This window comes from Bison bison, unplaced genomic scaffold (genome assembly GCF_000754665.1).
Source record: "Bison bison bison isolate TAMUID 2011002044 unplaced genomic scaffold, Bison_UMD1.0 scf7180017864155, whole genome shotgun sequence".
NCBI classification, from domain to species: domain Eukaryota; kingdom Metazoa; phylum Chordata; class Mammalia; order Artiodactyla; family Bovidae; genus Bison; species Bison bison.
The window spans coordinates 598,863-625,025 of record NW_011494727.1 but is presented as its reverse complement, the minus strand read 5'-3'; the positions used below and the strand labels follow the sequence as shown (position 1 = coordinate 625,025).

Genomic DNA, 26,163 nt, shown 5'->3' with positions numbered 1-26,163 from the left:
GAGGTAGACGGTTCTCACGCCCGGTTTGTCCCCGCCACAGGCGGGCCTTGGGGTGACGATGGGGTAGCGGAGGCTGCCGTCAGCCAGCCAGCCGGCGTAGCACTTGTCCAGACCACGGCTCCAGGCAGCGTAGAGCTGGCCTGTGGTGGCCAGAGTGGCGTTTTGGGATTCACAGAACTCCTGGGCTTCCCAGAAGGTGAACTGCTCCAGGCGTGTGGCGAAGAACACCTCCCCTGGGGGTAGAGGCAGGTGGCAGGTGTGAGCCTCTGTGCCCACGGCCAGAGCAGCTGCTGCTCACCCAGGGGCAGGGCAGCTGCACTAAGACAAGGTAGTCACTCTCCATGAGAACAACTTCCCTTCTTTCTCTCTGGATTCTCCAGTCACATGTAGGCACCCCCTCTTCTGTCTAAGAGAGGCACTCCTGGGCATCCCGTGCTCCCCTAAGCCTCAGCACTTAATCATGGAGCACTGAATGCTATGGACCTGTGGCCCCATCCGCATCCTGTGAACTCAGGGAGCGGGGCCTGTGGCCACTCTTAGGGGTTGGAGTCCCAACACCCAGAACAATACTGGGGTCTGTGTCTGATCTGGGGGGAGGAATTTCACATTTATTGAATACCTGCTTATACCAGGCACTTTTCATGCACATCTCATTTAATATTTAGTGAAGTCTCTGATATAAGTATAAATCAGCTCCATTTTATAGATGAGGAAACTGAGGCCTAGAGTGGTTAAGTAACTTGCCCAGGTCCCCAAACAAGTGAGTGACAGTGTTGAAATCTCCCCAGAATGTCAGCATTTCCAAGATTGCATTCAGTGGGACAGTAATTTGGTGATTTTAATTGAAATGATAAGAAATAAGACCAAAGAAAGGGTCTATGTTTCATTAAGCTTGGATGATGCTTGGTTAAGCAGAGTTGAAGAGGTTGGTTTTTTTTTTTTTTTTAATGCAGGACTTCTCAGAGTCTTTGATTTGTTCATGGGCATTGAGACTCTCAATGAGGCAGAAGGTGCATATAACATTTTCTGGTACAAGTAAATTAATTCATTTATCTATAGAACTTACTGCTTTTTCAAGAAACCAATGGTTCCTTGCAATGCTGGGGAATCCACATGAATCATCTTAGAGGCAGACAAGGGGCCTGACCTGAGAGAGGGACTGGGAAGGCCTTCTTTCTTAAATAGGATCCTTTCCTGGCTGCCTGCTCAGGTGAGAACGGGACTAGGTGGATTCCCCCTCCTCTGCATCTCCGCATCAGTCCCCTCACCCTTCCTCAGCCCGAAATGTGAGAACAGGGCCTGTACCCTCGAGTCTGTCCACGTAGCAGTAGACATCGTAGGTTTCTGATGGTGGCCGCACGCCGTAGGTCCGGACCCCCGGGCTGCTGTCCTTGTCACCCACACAGGGGGTCCGCGGGCTCACAATGGGGTATCTGCAGGGGAGGTGGGAGGGGCGGGTGAGAGCTTGTTCTAGAAAACTGGGGATGCGGGGCCCCAGGGTGAGGCCGGCAGGTCTCCTGAAGGGTTCAAACCAGGAAGGAGGACTTCCCTGGTGTGCCAGTGGTTAAGAATCTGCCTGCCAATGCAGGGGACACGGGTTCAATCCCTGGTCTGGGAAGATCCCACATGCTGTGGGGCAACTAAGCCCATGAGGCACAATTACTGAGCCCATGCACTGCAACCACTGAAGCCACACACCCTGAAGCCCATGCTACGCAATGAGAGAAGCCACCACAGTGAGAAGACTGCCACGGTAACTACAGAGTAGCCCCTACTTGCCACAACTAGAGGAGGTCCACAAGCAGCAGTGAAGACCCAGTGCAGCCAAAAAAAACCAAAAACAAAAAAACAGGAAGGAATCTCTCATGCAACATGTTCCCTGTGCAGCTGGGGATGGGGCCGCCTGGGGGCCACTGAGGGATTCCTGGCTTCAGAAGAAAGCCCATGGCATGGAAGGGTCAGGCTGGTGAGGACTGGGGGGCTTGACAAGGAGCTCTCAATATGTTTTTTGAGGAGATATGACCAAGGAGTTAATGTCTCCTGGGACCCATTCCCGCCCTCTCGGAATACGTTTTGGTTCTGGGGGAGAAATTAAGGGGTCAGCCAGGAGCCACTAATTAACAGAGCACATAGTGTGGTGGGTGCCGCAGGCTCAGTCTCCCCAAGCCTGACCTCGCACGGTGGGGTTTGGACTGGCAGGGGAGCCCAGCTCGTCTGTCACCTGACTGTCTGGTCCTGCAGCCAGCCGGCGTCACACTGCTCGTAGCCTGCTTCATAGGCGGCCTGGAGCTGCTCGGGCGAGGCGATGATGGCCCCGGTGCGCAGGCAGGCCTGCTTGGCCTCCTCAAAGGTCAGCGAGTAGCGGGAGGAGCCCGGGCGGTAGTGGAACACGACTCCTGGGTGGGGAGGAGAGGCAGAGGTGAGACAGGACAGGATCAGGGCATGGACCAAGGGCCACAATGCCAACGTCCGTGGTACCTGGTTCTCAAGGCTTTGCAGGTGTGGAAGGAGCCCTGGCTCCTTGAGGAATGACCTCTTTTCATCCCCTCCTTCCTTTTCTATTCCCCATCTGATTCCTTGTCAAGTTGGTATCTCTGCTCGTTCAAACTGCTCCTGAAATTCACCTTCCCGAGAAAGCCTTCTCGGAACCTTCTGCCATGGGTGTCCCCAACCCTTCATTCTGGCTTCCTCACTCCAAGGCTGCTCATTTGTCCCCAGACTCTTGAAAACAAAGGCACTCGCTCTTAGTATAAAAAGAATAAGTGATCACTGCAGAGCATTTGGAAAACACAGAGAAGGACAAAGAAAAACATCAAACAAATCTATCAAACCACTGCCTTTCTTCCACTTGGCCCAAAGTCCCGGGTTCAGGGGGTAGGTGGTCCTCCTGAAAATAGCTGCAAGAGTTTGTGCTGGTGCACTGGGTATATGTCGGGGCATGAGCACAGGGCACAGCCTGTGCATGAACCCCCACTCACTCTGCCTCCCCTGTTGCATTTAACTGGACACACATTGGTTTTTGATACTTCCCTGGGTGTCTGGTCAGTTTACATCCAGTTGTAGATGGATTCCTAATCTGAGTCTCCCCTACATTCTTATCCTGTCCTGTGTTAGATGCTCACCTCTCCATTGGCACCTTTATGGGTGGCAGCCACGTGGAGGGAGTGAGGGTCTCTCCAGCCCTGAGCCAACCTGGGACACAGTTATTGTTGGCCTTACCCTCAAACTTCTAAGCAATTCTTCCTTCTCAACATACTGTATTTACCTGCGTGATTCAGGCTGACATCTCACTTGGTGCATCATGGGAGTGAAGGTGGATGGTGGTGGCCATCTGCCCCACCCCCAGTGGAGACACTACCAAGGTCCTGCTGAAGGCCACCCCAGTACGTCTTTCCTATTCATGGACTCGAGTTTTGGAAACAGCCAAGTTCCATGTGATGTGACATCCCAATTATTCAAATATTTATTTATTTTTTGGCACCTGGCATGTGGGATCTTAGTTCCCTGACCAGGGATTGAAGCCACGCTTCATTCATTGGAAGTGCAGAGTCTTAACCACTGGACTGCCAGGGAAGTCCCCATCCAGACATTTATTGAGCACCTGAAACAACACCATCCCAGAACCGAGGTGGCAAACATTTTCTGGAAAAAGCCTGATAGAACACATTTCAGACTTTGTGGGCTAAATGGGTTTTGTACATCTACTTGATCCCACCCTGATAGCCCTAAACGGCCCTAAATGGCTACAGACAACATGTTACCAAATGGGTGTGACTTTGTTCCAGTCAAACTTTATTTGTGGACATTAAAATTTGAATTTTATATAATTTTCACAATACATCACAAAATGTTATTTTCTTTGGACTTTTCCCCTCAACTACTTAAAAAGCTTTTTAATTCTCAGTTCATGGGCCACAGAAGAACTGAACATGGGCTACAGCTAGGTTTGGTCCATGGACCACAGTCTGCAGACCTCTGTTCTGGAGGGCCAGTGTTGTGAGAAGCCCTGAGGGTACCTATTGCAGCCGAGTTCAGCAGCTCTATTCTGCAGAAGTGCCTGTTGGGGCAAGGAGGGCCCATGGGCAGAAGAGCCCCGGTTTTCCTTTGCCCTTCACCTCTGCCTGTTGATACATTCTTTGGTTTTTACCTCTGACTTCATTTGAAGGAAATGCTTTGTGACAAAGAGCCGCACACCCATAAAAGAGCGTGAGCACCAGTGGTGTGGCCCATCCCCTTTGTTTCTTGTTTCACAAGTGAGGAGAGCTGAGTCTGAGGGGAGGGACACTTGTCTCACATCCCAGGTGAAGCTGAAAGTACAGAAGAACCTCCACCCAGGTGGCTCAGTGGTAAAGAATCTGCCTGCCAGTGCAGGAGACGCAGGTTCGATTCCCTAGATTGGGAAGATCCCCCGGAGAAGGGAAATGGCAACCCACTCCAGGATCCTTGCCTGGAGAATTCCACGGACAGAGGAGCCTGGCGGGCACAGTCTGTGGGGTCGCAAGGAGTCGGACATGACGGAATGACTGAGCACTTCCTGCACTGCACACAGAAGACCCCAGACCAAGCCCTTTCCCCAGCCCTGGATGCAGCCCCTTGAGCAGCGGACACTTACCCCCTGGCAGTCGTGGCTGCCCAGGGACCTCAGCCGCACCTGGGGCTAAGGTCACCTGCACGACGAGGTCCTCGCTGGTGAAGGCCGTGGGGGCTCCCAGGCCGGGGGTGGACTCTCTGGGAAAGGCCCAGGGCCGGGTGGCCTCTTCAGTCCTGTTCTCTACTTCGGGGAATGCAGTGGCCCTTACTTCAGGGACAAACGTGAAAGGCTCCTCGGGTTCCGGGGCGGTGGGGGAGACTTCAAAGTCGGGCTTTGCCGTGAGGATCACGCTGCCTCGGGCTTCACCCTCGGTGATATTTCGGGGCAGGGGCAGCTCCACGTCAGGCCAGGTCACTGTCTGGATGGTGATGTCCTCCTCACCGCCCACCCCGAAAAAGCTTTCTGGGATGTCCACAAAGTCTTCACCTGGGGCAGGGGGCAGAGACAGGCATTAGTGCTTGGCCTGGGGCTGGCCTGATGGAGATGAATATCAGATGCTCCCCTCCTCTGCTAAGAAAAGAAAGCACCTACTGTGTGCCAGGCACCTGGCTGGGTCCATTGCTGGAGACCTCAATGGCTTGAGTATTTATTATAGGAGTTCCCTAGATTGCAAGAATATGCAGTCACCATAGCACAAGACCTTGACCAATCAGCTCACTGTTTATTAAAACCATCTTATTCCAATATCCCTTCCTGAGTAATGCCAGCCAGTTGCTTCCTTACCTATCTTGTGAGCACCTGCTGAGCCTCTGATGTTAGAACTAGCCAATGGGACAATGTAAATCAATTAGAAAGAGAAACGAAAAAATCTTCCCAAAGATGCAGGAGCTCATGAAATTGATGAAAGTGAGAGAACTGCCTGCCTCAGTCATGAACAAATGAGCCACTTAGTAATGAATAAAGAGAGCATTCATGAGGATGCTACAACTGCAAAAAGGGTGGTGGGAATATTGAAAAGTGAAGAGAAGCTTTTGGGGGTAATTCTAATTATTTTTGCACAAATAACCCTAGACAGTGTAAAATACAGGATACACTTTTAAAAAAGTTTTAGTCTAAATGTTCACAATAAAGTCCTTGTCAAAACCTTTTTCCCACTCTTAAGTAACACTATGGCCCTCATTTTGAAGTGAATTCAATTAAAAAGGGTAACTGCAGAGAGGAAGGTGGGAGGGAGGCTCAAGAGGGAGGGGACATGTGTATACCTATGGCTGATTGTTTGACAGAAAGCAACTCAATTCTGTAGAGCAATTATCCTTCAATTAAAAAATACTTTTAAAATTTAAAAAAGGGTGGATCACAGCGCCCTCCTGTGGCGCACAGTCTCAAGTCAGGCCCCCACATCTTCCCATTAGACAGATAAGGAAAGTGACGCTCCAGGGCCTTGACTTTGTCACAGCTGTCCAGGAGTGAGTGGCAGAGACGTGATTCAAACTTGAGAAAACAGTCTCTGAATATCATGTTTCCCCCCAGTTCTGGGCTGATGAGATAGGACTGGGTACACTGCAGGCTGCAGTGATTCTAGCTTCCCGAGGAATCCATGAAAATAGGGGGTGCCAAGACATGGGGTTCAGGTACCCAGTGGACCCTTGAAGGAGGTAAAACCCAACTCCCCATTCTAAGATTTCATCCTCTGGGTCCCCATTTCGGTGGCATGCTCCCCACCGAAATGCCTCCAGCCCAAACCCACCTGTGTAGCAGATGGCGTCATAGCGGGATGAAGGGTCAGGGTAGCCCGTCTGGTTGGCGTGCAGGTAGACGGTCCTCACTCCCAGGAGGTTGCCCCCGCAGTTAGGCCGGGCCTTGGAGATGGGGTATCGCACGCTGCGGTCAGCCAGCCAGCCGGCGCTGCACATGTCCATGCCACCCTGCCAGGCCAGGTAGAGTTGGCCCGTGGTGGCCAGCCGGGCGCCCAGCCGCCGGCACTCGTTGGCTGCCTCTTGGAAGGTGAACTTCTCCGGGGATGTTGCATAGAAGACCTCGCCTGCAAAAGACACAGCCAGGAGGGTAAGGAACTCCTTCCCACGTCTGCCCTGAGTCCCCAGGGAGATCCCCAGGTTCCTCTGAGTTTGGTCTTTAACTGGGGAAAGCCCTGGTCCCACGTATCTGTATTTCAGGGATAGGATGGGGATTTGGGAGGGATATCGAGGTAGGGTATGGTATCCTGGATTAGCGCCCTGCCCAAGAGGAGGCCCGCGTGACCCCGGGAGTCGGCAGGAAGAAGGGGCTGGGTAGAGGCTCGTGGGAGGGCGGGGCTGCCTCACCCTCCATCTCCTCCGCGAAGCAGTACACGTCATAGGTTTCGTTGGTGTCCCGGATGCCGTAGGTTCTCACGCCGGGAAACTCGTCCTTGTCTCCATAGCAACCTTCCCTCGGCGTGTGGATGGGATACCTACCGGGAACCCAAGGCAGGGATGTGACACTCGGGGGACGGAGGGGCCCGGTGACCTGTGTCCTTGTACCCTCCTCCCTTGTGGGAGGAAGCGGTGACTTACTGATGTGTTTGCTGGGATCTGCTGAGATCTGTGGGCTACTTGTTTCTACAGATTTTTCCCAGCTTTATTGAGATGGAGGTTTTCATCACTATTGGTGACAGAAAGAGGCGCCTTCTACTAAATATTTATTGGTACCAAACATGTTCTATCAGGGGCTTGCAAACCTTTTCTGTAAAAGGATGGACAGTAAATGTTTCAGGTCTTGCAGGCCAGAGGGTCTCCACTGTGACCCACCACTCAACCTTGCCATCCTAGTGCAAACGAAGCAACCACAGACAAAATAACAAGCGGGGCTGTGTTCCCATAAAACTTTGTTTACAGAATCAAGGAGTGGGTTGGACTTGACCCATAAGCCATAGTTTGCTGAACTTTGCTCTGTATCATTGGAGTCTCACATCAACCTAAGAAGGAAGGTGCTATAACCACTCTAAACTATAAGAAAGTGGGGGCCAGAGATGTTAAGCAACTTGTTCAAGGTCACACAGCCTCTAAGTATCAAAACTGGGGTTTGAGGTATATAAGTACCTCTTGTATCTGAGGTGTGGTCTCTTGCACTATGCTAGGCTGTTGAATCACCTTGCCTTTTTTTTTTTTTTTTTAATGGTTAATGGCTTTTTTTATCCTGAGATCTTTTGCCTATCCCAAGATTACAGAGCTATTTCCCTTTGTTTTCTTCTTGTGGCTTTGTGGTTCTGGCTTTTGCATTTGGAGCTTTGATCCACCTCGAATGAATTGTCTCATCTTGCTTTTACAGGCTTGCTCACATGATTGCCCTCTAAGGCTCTGTCTGTCTTGCTGGGCAACCCACCCATTCCTTAGCAGCTGTGCTCAGGGGAAAATGAACCAAAAAGCTTAATTTACATGTGTCTTGCCCTATTAAAAACAGAATAGAAAGTGGTTCACAAAAATATGTAAACACCAAAATTTAAAAAAGATGTAAAGGGAAAAATGAGTAGGAAGAATAATGATGTATAATTTGCATGGAGAAAATGCTCACGTAGAGCTATGCTGCTAGTGATCACTCATCCACCACAGGACAGAGGACCAAGGATTTGGGACCTGACCTCGAACTGGCCAAGGCATCTGTCTAGCCCCAGCCCAGGCTGGCCTTGGTGTCATCAGGCTGGCACCAGCTCAGTGCTGGTCGGCGTTCCAGTCCGTCTCCCACTCCACTCCGATGGTGGCCCCGGGGCTCACCTCACAGTCTGATCGGCCAGCCAGCCGGCGTCGCACTGGTGGAAGCCGTCCTCATAGGCGGCCTGCAGCTGCTCGGGCGTGGCGATGATGGCGCTGTTCTGCAGGCAGGCCCGCTGCGCCCTGTCAAAGTCCAGGGTATAGCGCGTGGAGATGGCTCTGTAATGGAACACGATGCCTGCAAGACAAAGGAGAGCGAGACGGCAGGTCAGTGCAGCCTCCCCTCATCCAGGCCCTTATAGAATCAGGGAGAGTCAAGGGGGCATAGAGACATCTGGGCTGGGCCTCCAGCTGATGGGTGAATCCCAGCTCCATATCTGCATGGGGTGCTTCTGCCTTTGCTAGAACATTTCTATTAACAGGGAGCTCATTACCTTATAAGGCATCTTTTTGGAAACCTGTGATAATTCTGATAATCAGGTTATTTGATTTGGATCAAAATCTGCCTTCCTCATAATTTTTCATGTCATTCCAGGACCCCATATTTGCTTTGCAGAAAGATGCCCCCTCAACCCAGGGCCATCCCAGTGAGAGTCTTGTTTAAGGCATAGGTAGGAGCAGACTGCCTTTCAGAGAGTGCTGAGCACCAAAGAATCAATGCTTTCGAATTGTAGGGGTGGAGAAGACTCTTGAGAATCCCTTGGACAGAAAGGAGATTAAACCAGTCAATCCTAAAGGAAATCAACCCTGAATATTCATTGGAAGGACTGATGCTGGAGCTGAAGCTTTGATACTCTGGCCACCTGATGTGAAAAGTCAACTCACTGGAAAAGCCACTGATGCTGGGAAAGATTGAAGACAGGAGGAGAAGGGGGAAACAGAGGATGAGATGGCTGGATGGCATCATCAACTCAATGGACACGAGTTTGAGCAAACTCCAGGAGATAGTGAAGGCTTCTCTAAGCCTGGCATGCTGCAGTCCATGGGGTTGGGAAGAGTTGGACAGAACTGAGCAAATGAACAACAACCCAACAGGAAAAACATGGTGCTGACTGAAGTCCTGAAGCCTACCAAGAACACAAGCATATTCCTTAGTCCATTGAGGGCAGGGGACCAGAAAGTCCTCATCCCTTTCTTTGGCTTCTGGAACTGGAGGTGGAGGAAGGAAAAGACATCTGGGTGGAGAGTCAGGAGATGCTCTGGCTCCCTTCCTGGGAAACTTCAGGCAAGTCACTTAACCTCAGTTTGCTTGTCTGTAAAATGGGGATGATCACAAAGCAATCGAATCACAGGATTGTTGGGAAGCACAGATTGTCATTCATTACATGTGACTGTGGCCACGGAGTATTTAATTCACTCAGAGTCTGGTGAGAGTGATGTTACTAGCTTCGTGTTACAGAGGAAGCAACTGAAGTTAAGTAACTCAACTGAGGTGCAAACTGGCAGGAGGAGGAGCTGGGGTTTGCAAGCCAGCCAGCCTGGGTGCCCACCAGTGAGGATGGCATTCTGGTTCTTTCTGTAGGTGAAGCAGGGTCCCCCCGGTCAGGCTCTCACCTTTTACCACGACCTCTAGGGTGGCCTGGCTGTCCTCGATGCCATGCATCACCTCGCAGCGATAGATCCCGGAGTCATTGGAGCGCATGTTCTGGATTTCCAGGGTGGCGTCGCTGGGGATGGCGGGGTAGTTGGGCAGCGTGACCTTGTCTTGGTAGGCGCTGTTGACCCGCACCCGCCCTTCAGTGGCCACCAGCAGCACCACCTCCTTCTCCTTGGAAATGCGGCTCCACTTGATTCTTGGGGCAAGGGGGGCGGTGGAGGGGGCGGTGGTCACGGGGTGCATGGGGTCGATGAAGTAGCAGGGGATGGTGAGGGAGCTCCCCAGGAGGACCCGCAGCGGGGACGGTTCAGGGATGCTGACACTCAGCGAGTTGTCAGGTTCTGTGCAGGGAGACATGGGGCGGGAGACAGAGCCGTTAGTGCCCAGAGAGGACCACCCAGCCTCTCTGTCAGTCCTTCTGGAAATGACAATGTCTGTGCTGGTGCTGGGGAAGCCTCCTGTGTCATATGGAATTCCCTTTCCAGAGCAGCTTCCTCAAGACCCCCTGGTCTCTGTGCCTCAAGATGGGAACTATGGAGCCAGAAAGGATTGCAGAGGAGGCCATTGGGAAATTCACAGGTGTACCTCTTTGTTTCTCAAACTGGGGTACCCTAGGTGATGCCAAGCCATGGGATAAACAGAACCCATCTTTCTGGAGTGACAGCTTGACTCAAAAATTGGTAAAAAGTTACTTTGGGGGAGAAGCTCCAATACTTTGGCCACCTGATGTGAAGAGCTGACTCACTGGAAAAGACCCTGATGCTGGGAAAGACTGAAGGCAGGAGGAGAAGGGGATGACAGAGGTTGAGATGGTTGGATGGCATCACCAACTCAATGGACATGAGTCTGAGCAAACTCTGGTAGATAGTGAAGAACAGAGAAGCCTGGCATGCTGCAGTCCATAGGGTAGCAAAGAGTCGGACATGACTTAGTGACTGAACAACATCAAGAAAAAATTACTATGGGGAAGAAAAAATTTATACAACTTGTAAAGCTAAGATATAAAAATATCAAACACTTAAGGAGGTCTGCTTTGGGCTCCATCCTGACCTTGCAGGAGGACTAGTCATTCTGTTCTGTTGTTGGGGGCTCAGGGGCCTAGTTGGAGAGGCATCAGAGAAGATCAGACGTTTAAGTCTGCAAAGAGTCAGCCTAGGGTGGGTTGGGATATGGTTAGACTCCATTAAAAAAACAACAACAACAACAAACCTAGATGGTATTGATAGGGAAGATGCAGAGAGTTTGCAAATTCTGTTAGAAGTCAAAAATCTTCCTGGTATTGGAAAGAAAGAGCCTTTGAAAAAACAGCACTTTTATGAACAGTCATACACTTATTGAACTTTTTTTTCCAGGAGAGCCTGCAGGTTGACCATAAAAATGTTTCAGATATTTGTGAGTGGCAGATACATAGCAAGGCAAGAAAGAGGGAGCCAGGAATGTTTGGGGTCCAGCCCTAACCTTTTGATATCCTGGGGGGTCACTAACAGGCCCTTCACAGAAATATCCCTCTGAGGCTCCGCCCTAGCACAGGACACAGCATGGTTTTAGTGGTGGTAGCTCTCCAGGGCAGGTTCCTCCCAGGTGGCACTAGTGGTAAAGAACCCACCTGCCGATGCAGGAGACATAAGAGACTCAGGTTCAGTCCCTGGGTCAGGAAGATCCTCTGAAGGCGTGTGTGGCAATCCACTCCAGTATTCTTGCCTAGAGAATCCTATGGACAGAGGAACCTGGTGGGCTACAGTCCATGGGGTCACAAAGAGTCAGACAATACTGCACTGACTGATCACGCACACACGGTTCTCCAGGGACAACTGGAAGTGACAGCAGCACCCAGCTCTGCAGTTTTTAAAGCTCTCAACCAACCCTCATGAAATGGTTGGCCTGTGTGGGCAAATCACCCCAGGGTATAGCCAGCTGGGTATTCAAGGGTCTCAGGGAAAGAGTACAAGTGGAGACTCATGGATCATATGTCTAAATATTTAAAAGCTATACATCAAGCCAATAGACCAATAAATTATTTTTAAAATTGTTCTATCTTCTTATTTGATAATGATACCTTTCAAAATGAAAAACCAGATTCAAATTTAGAATTCTTAGATCCCTTAGAGTTTTGCATTGGAATGTGGTGGCCACGCTGGAGGAGAGGGAATCAGGACCCCTTTTCTTCCCTCACAGCTCTGCACTGTGAAGGGTCTGTATTTATCCAGGCCCTCACAACCCAGCTCTGTCCACACCCGAACAGCCACCCCTTCACCTCTCCCACTGGCCTTCTGGTGGCTCAGATTGGTGATGGTGGGTGGTCCTTTCATGGAAGGATGGACCCAGAGGAGCAAACCATGCAGCCCTGGAAATGACTTGGGTCCAGCTGGACAGGGAATTCTGGGCGTCCTGGGTACCCAGAGGGAGAATAGAGCAGGGTGGACACATATCACTGGCCCTACAATTCCTTACTTTTAGGGAATGTTGGGGCTGTGGGAGAGTCAGAGAGGGGGGCCTCTAAAGTGATGGCCCAGATCAAGCACCAGGACTATCAGTGCCAGGCTTGGTCTCCAACCCCCGAGTCCAGTCCTCAGTGCCTGCCGGGTAAATGAGACACATGGGGATGTCCTCACCTGAAACTTCTACTGAGATGGCTGCTGTGATGACCCTCAGAGTCACAAACACCAAGAGTAAAGTGGTCATAGTTCACCTGGAAGAGAGGGGAACAGAGATGTCATTCAGAGGTTCAGATACGGTGAGGTGGAGGGTCACGTGTCACATGACAAGTGTGATAAAGTCCTCATCCATGGATCTGAAATCACATCAAGAGAAGGAGGCTAATTTTAAAAAAGTGATAATGATTATACTTGAACAATGGCTTTATGGATAATTTTATTTTGCACTTTGGATTTTTTTTCATGTTTTATAAAGTGTCTATGATAAGCATGTATAACTTTTGTGATTAAATAAAACAACAGATATTTATCTAAAAGGCTATAAAGAGTTGGACACGAATGAGCGACTTAGTGTATAAACACACACACACATTAAGGATTATAAAATATCCTCAGCTGATCTACTGTTTATCTCACCTATGTGCAAAGAAAAATGAGGTTTTATTGGAAAAAAAAAAAAAAAACCTATAAGGAGGCTGCATTGTGATCTGAGCGATATCTTCTCCAAGAATCCTGTCCTCACAAAACCTTCATGGATTCCTCAGTTTAATTACCAGTGTGAGGCTGTAATTAAATTTATCTCCTCCTGCGTTTTCTAGGGAACCTCTCATCTTCTAACCAGTAAAGTCTCATCCTAAAGGATCCCTGTGATGGTTGATTTTATGTGTCAATTTGCCTGATCCATGAGGTGCTCAAATATTTGGTCAACTATTATTCTGGGTGTGTCTGTGAGGGTGTCTTGGGAAGAGATGAACATTTAAATTGGCAGACTAAGTGGAGCAGATTGCTCTGCCAATGGGGGTGGGCCTCACCTAATCAATTGAAGGCCCACATTTTTGCCCCAAATGGCTGAACCTTCCCTAAAAAGAGATAATGTCTTTTGCCTGATGCTCACCAAACTGCCTTCAGACTTAAACAGAAACATTGCTTCTTCTTGGTTTCAAGGCTTCATACCCTGGCTCTCCTGGCTCTCTAGCTTGCCAAGTGAAAGTGTTAGTCACTGAGTTGTGTCCAACTCTTTGCAACCTTATGCTCTGTAGTCCACCAGGCTCCTCTGTCCATGGAATTCTCCAGGTGAGGATACTGGAATGGGTTGCCATTTCTTCCTCCAGGGGATCTTCCCGACCCAGGGACTGAACCTGGGTTTCCTACATTGCAGGCAGATTCTTTACCATCTAAGCCAGTTTGTTAGCTTGCCAAAACCCTTCACAATCATGTGAGCCAATTCCTTAGAATAAATCTCTTTCTATATGTATATGCACAACCAAATAGTTCTGTTTCTCTGGAGAACCCTGCCTAACACAGTTCCCCAGGCCCAGAAAAGTGACCCGAGTTACCCTGTCTCCTTGATAAACTCTGAACTTGCCATCAACTCCAAATTCAGGAACCTGTGTGTTTTTGGACAGAGAATGTACCAAGATTTGGGGCACAATTCAGGGGTCTCATTCAAGTCAGGGGAAGGATGCTCACCCAGATTGCTCTGTGGGATATGTGCTAAGTCGATTCAGTCACGTCTGACCCTGTGACCCTATGGACTGTAGCCTGCCAGGCTCCTCTGTCCATGGGGTTCTCCAGGCAAGAATACTGTGTGTTGCCATTCTCTCCCCCGGGGCTCTTCTTAACCAAGGGCTTGAACCTGCCTCTCTTACATCTCCTGCATTAGCAGGCGAGTTCTTTATCACTAGCACCATGAGAGAAATGACAGCCCAGGACCCTTGAAGCAACCCCTGTTGGCCCAAACAATGACTTCATATGAATTAGAGAAAACAAACTTTCCTTACTGTCATCTGTTGGAAAACTGTCCCGGAAAGTATACTGATCTGTGATGGCAAAACGTAAAGGGAACCCCCTGCGTAACTGGAACCCTGACTCTGAGCGGGCCAGAGTACTCAGGCCTCAAGAAGACCCATCTGAATTTACAAGAGATCAACCAGAGGGATGGTTCTCAAATTGGCTACACACTGACATCACCTGGGCTTCAGCTTGGTCCTCAGACATTTTAAAAGCTCCCTAGAATGTTCTAAAACGTGGCCAGGGCACTGCTGGCTAGAGAGTATGTAGTCACACTGCGGACACTTGTGACTTGCACCCCAGGACACGTGCCCTAAAGACAGGAAGGGAGCTTTCACAGGCTGAGTGCAATGCCCAACTGAGGCTGCAGCCAGCGCCCCTGACCTGGACTCTGTCAGCGTCTGATGACCCAGTAGGAGTCTCTGTTGGCTCAGTCACCATCAGCTGTGGCTGGATGGATTTGAGGATGAGAGGCTCTGAGGTTCCCACCCCTAGAATGTGGGGAAGGGAGTGGGTAGGGCCAGGACTCTGGGGACCCTCGTGGGTGACCCTAGTCTGTCATTCTTTTAAAAAAGTTTTTTTTTCTTTTTAGATGTATATATATATATATATAGTGGACATGCGTTTGGGTAAACTCTGGGAGTTGGTGATGGACAGGGAGGCCTGGCGTGCTGAAGTTCATGGGGTCGCAAAGAGTCGGACACGAGTGATTGAACTGAACTGAACTGATATATTTTTAATTTGGCTGTGCTGGGTCTCAGTTGCAGCATACAGGATCTTTATTTGTGGCATGTGCGATCTAGTTCCCCGACCAGGGATTGAACCCAGGCCCCCTGCACTGGGATTGTGGAGTCTTAGCCAATGGACCACCAGGAAGTCCCTTAGCTTGTCATTTGAGTGATCTTTCCACAGCTATCCTTCATTCATTCCACGTACAGCAGGCACCTGAGGGATGAAAGGGTTGTCTGTGTGGGTGCTGCTGGGGGCTCAGAGATGAAAGTGTGAGGCGTAGGATGAGTAGGAAGTCTGGAAAATTCCAAAGGCTTAAGAAGCAGCCCCTAGCTTCTGAGGGATTTTTCTCCTTAGAAGCTGCCTTTAAAAAAAAAAAATCTCTGGGACTCCAGGTTCTGGCTCGTGAGGGGCCTTTTCCTCAGGCCCAGTGTGATCCGACACAGCCAAGAACTATTTCTCTGGAGGCTAAAAGGGTCAGGTGTCTCCTCCTCTGTGAGGAGGGGGCTAGACTTGCAGGGCCCTCTCTTCCTAGAGCCTCAGGGAAAGCGTGTCCAGACAGAAGGCCGCCTGTTCTTCTTCCCTCAGAACACCCTTCACTGGGAAGTTCTCTGTATGTTTTCGGAGTTGTGTTTCTTCCCTTGCTCTCTGAACAAGCCTGACATTGTCCGGGAAGCAGTGGTTCTCTGTGGGGCTTGGGTTTGCTCTGTTTTTCTCCCTGGCTTCGGCCAGGAATGAAAAGGGCAGGGAGTGGGCATTGGCGGTGGTGGTGGTGGGCGGGGGGACGGGTTGTGGGCAGAGAAATTAATTTTATTTCTTCTTCTTTTTTTTTCAAGACAAACTTTGGGATAGAAATATCGTAATAAATATGCTCTTGTGTTTGTGTGTGTTTTCTCAGCTGTAAAGAAAATAGGGAGAAATTCCATTCTGTCTGGATTCCAGTGTGTCCAGGCCTCACTGAGCCTTTATGTGAGGAGATGGACTCTGCCAGTCCCCACAACAGGGCAGCCTTTCTGCAGGGGAAATGGAGCTGGACGGTGGCGATGGGATTGGGAGGCTGGGGCTGAGGACAGGGGAAGGGGTTGTCTAAAATGCAGGGAAAGAGGGGCTTGAGGAGCAGGTGAAAGTTGGAGGGTCTGTGCAGAGCTTCTGTGGGCTCCATGTGTGTGAGGTTGGGCTCATTACCAAGGAACTGGCTTTTTCAGGACAGAATTATTAGGAAGTTTGATGGGGGAAAGAGAGCATGCTAGTGCTTTGAACCTGAGCTCAGGCCATGTGTGTGTATGTGTGAGAGAGAGACAGACAGACACACACACACAAACCCATAGTCGAACGTATGGACACCCTCCACCTCCTCGTCAGATGGCTACCAACCCAGTCAGGGCTTCGACCTCTATTCCATCAGATTATGGGGCTGAATGGGAGGGGCTCACCTGCCTGCCCTGAATTCTTATTCCAGCAACATGCCGCGGAGACCCCTGGACCTGTATCCCAGTCCTGCTCGGCACCTCCTGCTTTAATAATCAAAGATCCATCTCCATGGCTATTTCAGAGACTACGCAAGAGAATGTGCCAGGCAGACCCTGCTTCTGAGGGCGGGGGCTGTGTCTGGCTCGGCAGCAAGCCCAGGGTCTGGCACTCAGCAGGCATCCGTCAGCACCACTCTCTTCCCTCCTCCCTAGAGTCAGGCCTGGGTGAGCCTCTCAGAATGTGGGGACTGGAAGAGCGTCTAGTGGTTACAGGGAGGCTTCTTGCCCTGGGATGAGGGTTGGATGAGATGACTTTCCATAAAGGATAAAACTGCCTTTGCCAACATCACCACCCTACCACACATTTGGAAAATAAGGAACTAGAGAAAATAAATCACCATCATTCTCCATCCTAATCCAACCATTGTTCGTGTTTTGATAGTTTTCCTTCTGGTTTTTTTCCTTAGGCATCCACTTGCGTTTCGTGGAGTTGTAATCTTTTTGCATCCTGTTTGCTTTTTTCCACACAGCATGGTGAATCAAATGACTTGTTTTTGGTTCCTTCAGAACTGATGGATGGCTTTGGGGCTGTACAATCACGACCTCGCTGCTGGGAATCCTGTCTACATGGCCGAGGCAGGTGATCTTCAGTCTCTAATTGTACAGGAAGTGCTCATTCATTCTTCACGGGGTGACCCCCGCCACAGTTAGTGTGTTAGTCGCACAGTTGTTTCTGACTCTTTGCAACCCCGTGGACTGTAGCCTCCCAGGTTCCTCTGTCCATGGAATTCTCCAGGCAAGAATACCGGAAAGAGAGATTTTAAACCCAGAATAGGGAAAGTGGCAGGGATCCCACATCAAGGACACATCTGGCCAGACTGACTCCAACTGCAGCTGCTAATTTCCCACATATTCTAAATAGACATGGTGGGAAGGCGTGGAAAAGGGGAGTCAGGAAACTGACTCCAGGTGAACTCACACAAGCCCTCAGTTTTCTCATCTGCACGCTGGAATCAGAATGGGACATGGTGAAGATAATTTTCATGGATGCTAATGCTCATTTTATATTTTCTCCTCTTTCTCTTCTCTCTCTTTTGCTTATTCTCTCTCCATCTGTGTCTTTTTCTAAAAAATAGAGTTGATTTCCTTATTCCTATTGTATTACTTGGGCTTCCTTCATGGCTCAGATGGTAAAGATTCTGCCTGCAATGCAGGAGACCTGGGTTTGATCCATGGGTTGGGAAGATCCCCTGCAGGAGGGCATGGCAACCCACTTCAATATTCTTGCCTGGAAAATCCCCATGGACAGAGGAGCCTGGTGGGTAAGTCCATGGGGTCACAAAGAGTTGGACAAAACTGAGTGACTAAGCACAGTGCATTGTATTACTTGCTTGGTTATCACTGCAAATTAAATTCTGCAAATGTTTTCCTGCTTTCTGGGCAATTAAGTGGGTCCATTGGAAAAAGCTGTGGCAGCAGGTTGGGGGTGCTGCAGAGCAACCTTTCAAACCCATAGTTTTGTCTAGGATTGGCCTCAAGCAGCCCTGTGCTAAGACAGAGGGCACAGTGAGGTGGGGAGGGAGGGTTTTCCTCTGAGTTGCTTATATTCTTGTAGATGGAGACATATCTGTACCTAGAAAATAGCAGGCGTGTGAGTGGGTGCCAGGTCCTTGATGCTGTCTAGAATGGCTGTGTGACCCCAAGTGTAGTTTTTGCATCTTTGACACAGCGTAGCATGGGAGAATTGGCCCTGGAGTTCTCTGAGACTCTACGTGCCAGCTCCACACAGTGAAGAAAAGAGACATTTGATACAGGGTCAGAGTCGGTCACATCTCACACGTCACAGCCTCCCCCCGGGTTAGAAATGAGCTCATCTCTTGTTCTGATCCTGCACCCAGATCAGCATTCCCTGGGAAGGTTCGAAACCACTGGGAAAGATGCCCCCCTGTGCCCTCCACATGCTGGGGAAGATGTAGGGGGCAGCAGAGGGATGCAAAGAGGGGAGCTGTGTGGTTATGAGTATCATACCTAAGTTCAGAGGGATTAGGCTTTCAGGGGAGCCTCAGGCTCTCAAGGGAGGAGCAAGGTTCAAGTGGAGGAATCAGAAGAAATCAAGAAATGATCAAGAAAAGAAATCAAGAAATGACACAGGTCCAGGGACTTCCCTGGTGGTCCAGGGGCTAAGACTCCACATTTCCAAAGCAGGGGACCCAGGTTCGGTCCCTGGTCCGGGAACTAGATCCCACAGGCTTCAATGAAGATTAAAGATCCCGTGTGCTACAACTAAGAGCCACAGCAGCCAAATAAGTAAATAAACAATAAGTTAGTTAATAAAAAATAAAAAGAAAGACATGTGCCCAGAAAGTGTCACATCTGGTGCCTGTGTATGTGTGCTCCCAGTTGTGTTCAACTCCCTGTGACCCCACGGACTGTAGCCCACCAGGCACTCTCTACTAATGTGGGCTCGCCTTCGAGTGGTGCCCGTGGCTTGGGTCTGGCCCTCCTCTTTCTCTTCCTTCCTTTTGCTCACGCAGTTTGTTCCTTCCAGAAGACTTTATATCTGTACAACAGCTCTTCATCTGACCTAATCATAGCCTTTTCTGAATCCAGGGTAAATACTACCTCCTGGGAACTTCCAGATACCTTGGCCTGAAACCATCTCCTTTCTGCCCATGTTCTTTGTCATTCCTTGTGGTTACCTCCAACTAATGAACAAACACATGCCAGCTTGTGATTTCTTTCCCATCGTTGTTTTAAACTCCCAGGCTAAGCACTTATGGGGGGTGTATGGGTGGGGAGTGGGGCTGTGTAGTGAGAAGAAGATGGCTTTGGAGTCACAGGCATGTGCTTGTGTGTGCTGAGTCATGTCTGACTCTTTGTGACCCCATGGTCTGTAGTCCACCAGGCTCCTCTGTCCATGGGATTCTCCAGGTAAGAAATACTGGAGTGGATTGCCATTTCCTCCTCCAGGGGATCTTCCCGACTTAGGGATCGAACTCATGTCTTCTGTGTCTCCTGCATTGGCAGGTGGATTCTTTTACCACTGAGCCACCTGGGAAACCCTTGGAGTAACATAGATTCTGTTGAATTGCAACTGTGATACTTACATGTGAACATAAAACCTTGGCCCAATTATTTAACCTCTTGAAGGATCAATTTCTTTAATTCTAAAGTGCTGATCAAATAGGATCTATCATATAGGATTTCTTTAATTCCCTGGAGAAGGGCATGGTAACCCACTCCAATATTCTTGCCTGGATAGAGGAGCCTGGTGGGCTACAGTCCATGGGGTCTCAAAAAAGTTGGATATGACTGAAGCGACTTAGCATGCATGCTCTGTGTGGCTTTCAGTAAATTCTGTCTCCTTTCCTAAATCTTATCGGACCGGATCCTCCCTGGCTGAGGTGGGAGAACAGCTGCATTGTGTACACACATCGTGGTCTTCAATCCATTGTGGGTGTGCTGAGCACCTAGTGTGGGCACCAAGCACTGGGCTCTGCACATCATAGTCCCTCAACCAACGTGAACTGACTTGATAGAAGTTATACCCGATAGAGTTCATGCCTAGATCTAATTGAGATGATGTCCCATGTGTGGATGGTCATTTGATTTGCAATGACAGCAAACAGTGGGCTCCCCTACAACTTGGTTAACTTAGGGCTCATGACTATATTCACCCCAAGCCTGGGTATAGGATGATAGTTCAAATAAAAGTCTAGATTGTTTAAGTGAGATGCTGATGCTGCTGGTGTCCTCTCCAGTGACCCAAGCCTTGTCACTCTCAGAGCTGCCCCATGTTCACTGAATGAGGCCAGCCATCCCTGTTCCACCCTTAGGCAACAGTGAGCACCTTACAGCCAAAATCAGCTTATACTGTGGTTTCACAGACAATCTAAAGACTGCCTTTATTGGACTTCCTTGGTGGCACAGTGGATGGGAGTCCTTCTGCCAAGGCAGGGGACATGGGTCCAATCCCTGGTCAGGGAAGATCCCACGTGCTGAGGCGCAACTAAGCCTGTGCACCACAACTACTGAGCCTGTGCTCTAGAGCCCGGGAGCAGCAACTACTGAAGCCCATGTGCTGTAGAGCCCGTGCTCCACAACGAGAGAAGCTAGCGCAATGAGAAGCCTGCAACAAAGAGTAGCTTTCACTTGCTGCCAGCACAGCCAAAATAAATCAATAAATAACAGCACTGATTTTGGTTGGCTGAAGGTGTGAGTAGGTTTGCAGGTAAAGGCCCTCCCTATGGAGGTGGGTGACAGGCACAGTGGGAACCCGAAAGGAGTAGTTCTGGTTCAGGGCACAGTGAAGTGTTAGTTGCTCAGTGGTGCCCGAGTTTTTGTGACTCTATGGACTGTAGCCGGCCAGGCTCATCTGTCCATGGGATTTTCTAGGTAAGAATACTGGAGTGGGTTGCCATTTCCTTCTCAGGGGACTCAGGGATTGAACCCGGGTCGCCTGCTTTGCAAGCAGATTCTTTACTGTCTGAGCCACCAGGGAATCCCACAGTTGTTTTTAAAAAACATCAGTTTCTACTCTCTCTGGCCTTTCTGTCTTGATTTCCTTCACTCACTGAAAAAGGTCCTTGCTAGTAACAACTGCTTGACCTGGATCTACTGTGATGAGAGATATGCTATTCTTCTCTCTGGGGTCCACTTTGAACCCAGGAACCATGCAATTTCCTGAAATAGCCTAGTCTCAGTTTCCTAGGAGACCATATGGTCTGGGAGAAGGTGAGTACGTTAAAACTACAACCTGAATTCATACCTTTGACTCATCACTTGCTATATTTTAGATGAGCTTGAGAAAGTTTCTTGACAACTCTGGCCAGAATATCCATGAATGATGGCTCTGGAAATAGCTAATTTCCAGTTAGGAGGAGAACAGGGAGTGATGACTCCCATGACAAATTGCTCTAAATGTCTTATTTCCTCTAAATCATCAAACAGAAGTCCTTTTGTTCCCTGAGCAGTCTGATCTGTTGGGTGGGGTGGTAAAAGGCATTGGGAGGAAGGAAGCTTATATCACATTGGAATCTTGAGTGAGCCAGGGACGTAGAGCTCAGATCAGAAAGGACCGTTAAAACGAATCTTGGCCTATATTTCATGGCAGAACAGGACGAACGCTCTTGGAGTAAAGTCCAGCCCCTTCTCATGTTCTATTAAGTCCCTACATTCTATGCCCTCACTCCTGCTCGCACCACATCATACCTCTATTCCCAGCCACATTCTAGCTATTTCTTGAACATAAAAATGTGTTTCTTTTTAATGGCTTTAGTTCCTTCTCTTCCTTTTTCCTGGTACACATTTCTGGATCTTTCCCTCATTGGCCACTTCCATCATTCTAGCTTCAGTTCAAATGTCCCTTCCCTGACCACCCTTTCCTGACCCCTACCCAGTACCTCCTATCACGTCACCCTATTATTGTTTATTTATAGCATTATCATTACTAGAACTTCCTGCACTTTTCCATTTGCTTGTTTATCATTTGTTTCCTCTATTAGAATATACATTCCATGAGGGCAGGGACTTTTGTCTGTTTTGCTCACTACTATCCCTGGGGGCTCTGGAGAAGGCAATGGCACCCCACTCCAGCACTCTTGCCTGGAAAATCCCATGGACGGAGGAGCCTGGTAGGACACGACTGAGCGACTTCACTTTCACTTTTCACTTTCCTGCATTGGAGAAGGAAATGGCAACCCACTCCAGTGTTCTTGCCTGGAGAATCCCAGGGACGGGGGAGCCTGGTGGGCTGCTGTCTATGGGGTCGCACAGAGTTGGACACGACTGAAGTGACAGCAGCAGCAGCATCCCTGGGGGCTCAGATGGTAAAGAATCTGCCTGCAATGGGGGAGACCCAGGTTTGATCCCTGGGTTGGGAAGACTCCCTGGAGAAGGGACTGGCTACCCACTCCAATATTCTGGCCTGGAGGATTCCATGGACAGAGGAGCCTGGCAGGCTACATACAGTACACAAGTTTGCAAAGAACTGGACACAACTGAGTGACTAACACTATACCTACTTAGGCTTCCTAGGTGGTGCAGTGGTAAAGAATTCACCTGCCAATAAAGGAGACAGAGGAGATGTGGGTTCTATTTCTGGGTCAGGAAGATCCCCTGGAGAAGGAAATGGTAACCCACTTCAGTATTCTTAGAATATTCCATGAACAGAGGAGCCTGGCAGGCCACAGTCCATGGGGTCACAAAAAGTCAGACACAACTGAGCACCCACACACACATACATACTTCAGGTGTCTGCAACAGTGCTTGGCACATAGAAGGTATTCAACACATATTTGTTGAATGAATGAATGAATGAATGGTGCTTCATGAATGGGCAATGTCCCTTCTGGATTGTTTGGGAACAGAAGGAGCACTAAGCTTAAGACTGATAATAACTGTTGCAAATCAACTGATTTCAAAGCATTCTTGCCTCCTCAACCCTGAAACACATTAGAAGGCCTAGGAGGAGTGTTAACTCTGAATGCGGGTCAGGGGTAGCCCGGAACATACCATGGCCCATGGAAACATCCATTTACCCTCGTCTCCTGCTAGGAGAGGACCAAGACTGGTCAGCATGGATCTGGGGACCACTAAGCAGGGAGTGGTGGTGACCCAGGAGATAGCACCCTGGGACAGAACAGAACTCAGAGTCATCTAACAGCCTGATGAAGGCTGTGTATTTAAGGAGCTGGGAGTGAGCCAGGTCCAGAGCTGGGAAGGAAGGCCAGCCATGATGGTGCTTCTTAGGATGGGAGATTGCACCCAAACCTGGCCCCAAACCATAAGACCAGACCAGGGTGGGCACCAGAGGGAAGAACTCAGCTCAACATCACCAGCCTTTCCCCATCACTCCCACCTCTCCTTACCCTCGACTGCAAATTCCCAGTAAAACCAGTTTAAAATGGAGAGTGGTACATGGCACAGTTTAAAATGGAGAGTGGTACATTAATGGCTCCCGATTCACTCGCCCAGGGACACTGAGCTTTGCCCTGTTCTCTGTGTGGAAAAAAACTGGTACTTGGGACCTGCCCCTTCCTGTTCTCAGCCTTCCATTCCAACCCGGGATCTTGGAGGTTTTCTCTGCATTAATTTCAGACGTTGTGTAAATATCAGACCTGGGAGTTTGGAAAAGAGCAAGTATCCTTCAGCCCAAACTTTCCATCAGGCACAAGAACCTTTCCTGGGGCAGGAATCTGGGGCCAAGAACTGAGTTCCCTCCAGTTGGCGCTGACCACCAACCTGGCAGGACAGAGTGCTCCTTCCTGTAGGAGTTTGGGAAGGGGCTAGGGGACCCAGCAGGACTCATCAGGGGCCTCCCTTGGTGGGAACTGAGCCCAGGTTTCCAAAACTATCTTTGGTAAAGCTTTCTGACAGCTGAAGGTCCTGGCCAGCAACGACACAGGCGTTTGGGGTTACAGATGAATTCCTGAGCAAAGCAGAGGGCCAAGTGCCTAGGATGCAGCTAAAAGGAAACAAAAGGGCAACTAGCCCAACCCCTTAAACTCCGGGGGCAGATGCCCAGGTTCTTGGAGTTTAGTCTAGACTTGGGGTCTAGTCAAGAGTAAGAAAGAGGATGGGCCACTGGAATCAAGCCTCATTCTCTTGACTGTAGTTGCATGCCCTAATTCTAGGACTGGGAAGACGTCATAGAGAACATTCACTTAGTTCCTTTTGGGTCAGGCTTCTCTTTGAGAGCCACTGGATGTTGTGGACCTGGCTCCCAGAAGGTAGTCTCTAAGTCTTTATTTACCTGGGGGCCTTGGGCCACACTGGATTGTCTGTACTAACAGTGTGATTTACGGCGGGGGTCTTGGGTCATGTGATATCAACTTGACCTCTGGAAGGACTGGAAACTAAGGTCAGCATGTGGGTGGTCAGCCATGTCTACATGACCAACCCACAGTGAAAATCCTGGACTCAGGTGAGCTTCCTGGGGTGGCAACACTCTGTACACATTGCAACCCATTGTTGTTGGGGAAGTAAAGGTTGTCCACACAACTCCCTGGGACAGCGCAACTGGATGCTCATGCCTGGTCTCTCTGGGACCCTGTCCTGTGTGGCTCTTCCCTATGCTGGTTTTGATCTGTATCCATCTGCTGTGATAAATAGTAACTGTGAGTGTAACAGCTTTGCTGAGCTCTGAGTCCTTCTAGTAATCAACTGCACCACAAGGAGGTCTTGGAAACCTCCTGAAACTTTCTGCTCCACCAGGTTAGTTCGCCCTGCCCAGGGGGGTTTAGCGTGGTCCGGGTACACAGCAGACAAGCCCGCTTCTCCCCATGGCCATCCTTCAGTGACACTGCTTTCTCTTCTTGGCGCATATGCTCTGAAGAGCTGAGCACTCTTTTTTTGGCCCTCATGTGGACGGAATCATTGCCTTTCATCTGGAAAAGTTCCAAGGATTTCCTGGCTCTCCTCCCTCCCTCTTTTCCTCCATCAAACACCCATCATGTGGAAAACTCTGCAGCGGGTGTTGAGGAAGGATCAGAGTGGATCTGCCGCTGGGGCTCACTGTGTGAGGCAGGAGGTGAGATGTGTGAATAAATCCTACAGCACCAGAGGGGAGCCTCTCTCAATGAGACCGCTCCACAAGCTAAGACATAGAAATCACTCCTGTTTTGGGAGGACCTGGGAGAACTGTGAAGAAGAGATGGCTTTTGAACTGAGCCTTGAAAGATGTGACGAAGGGGACGACAGAGGAAGAGATGGCAGGATAGCATCACCGACTCAATGGACATGAGTTTGAGTAAACTCCGGGAGATGGTGAAGGACAGGGAAGGCTGGCCTGCTGCAGTCCATGGGGTCGAAAAGAGTCGGACATGACTGAGCGACTGAATGATGACAATGGGCCTGTGGAGGTAGGGGAAGGGCATTCTGGGAGGGTCACATGAATAAAGGTATGGTAAAAGGAGTGGATCCAACTGGTGTAGGATCACATACAGTTAGAAACAAAGCTGGGCCAGATTCTGAAGAGCCTCCATGATTGGGCTAATGAGTTTGGTTTTGTTTTGTAGGTGATGGTGGGGGGCTGTCTCAGGGTTTTGGGGAATGCCCTGATCTTAGGTGTGTATCAGGAGGAAACCACGGCCCCCAGTATCTCTGCTTGCTCTGTGAAGTTCCCATTGCCATCAAGTGCACCCTCCTCCCTCACAGCAGGAGTGCATGCGGCCTATAGCATTTGTCTGTTTCTGCAGGGAGACTGCACCCACTGGGCTATGCACTGGGCTTGTCCATCCTTGGGTCTCCCTTGTCCATGAGCACCTACCCTTCCTCTCAAAATGGCTATAAATTGAAGGTTGAGCCCAAGCTGGGCATGGTGCCCAGCAGCAGTGTGAACAAACAAATCATATCATTCAAGGTTCACAATCGTCCTGGGAGGGGCTCCATTACTGGTCCTGTTTTTAGAACGGAGGATACAGAGGCTTAGAGCAGGTAAATGACTTACCGTAAATCCTGTAGCCAGGGAACGCTAGACCCAGAATTCAAACCTAGATCGGTCTGACTCCAAAACCAGTGCTCCTAACTAGATCCCTGCTTCCCACGTCCATGCTAGGGATGGGGGGCACGTGCTGAGAATGGAACCTGTCACGGGTTTGTTCTTGTCACCCAACAAACCTTGATAATCTGTGCAGTGAAGGGACATTTGTGGTGTGCCTCCCACATGGGGAGACTTCACATTTTGACTCAAAGCACCAAGGTGCCT

General features: G+C 49.7%; 1 protein-coding gene across 1 annotated transcript in view; it reads right to left on the bottom strand.

Annotated features, from left to right (window-relative positions):
* The window catches only part of ACAN (aggrecan), a 23,782-nt gene extending 11,286 nt beyond the window's left edge, over positions 1-12,496 (bottom strand). Inside the window, exons 1-9 of the mRNA XM_010841016.1 lie at positions 12,427-12,496; positions 9,772-10,155; positions 8,281-8,455; positions 6,853-6,980; positions 6,279-6,572; positions 4,613-5,017; positions 2,222-2,396; positions 1,306-1,433; positions 8-233 (exon numbers count right to left, since the gene is read on the bottom strand). Coding sequence (XP_010839318.1) covers positions 8-233; positions 1,306-1,433; positions 2,222-2,396; positions 4,613-5,017; positions 6,279-6,572; positions 6,853-6,980; positions 8,281-8,455; positions 9,772-10,155; positions 12,427-12,496 — 1,985 coding nt within the window. The remainder of the gene's footprint in view (positions 1-7; positions 234-1,305; positions 1,434-2,221; positions 2,397-4,612; positions 5,018-6,278; positions 6,573-6,852; positions 6,981-8,280; positions 8,456-9,771; positions 10,156-12,426) is intronic.
* Positions 12,497-26,163: the final 13,667 nt, after the last annotated feature.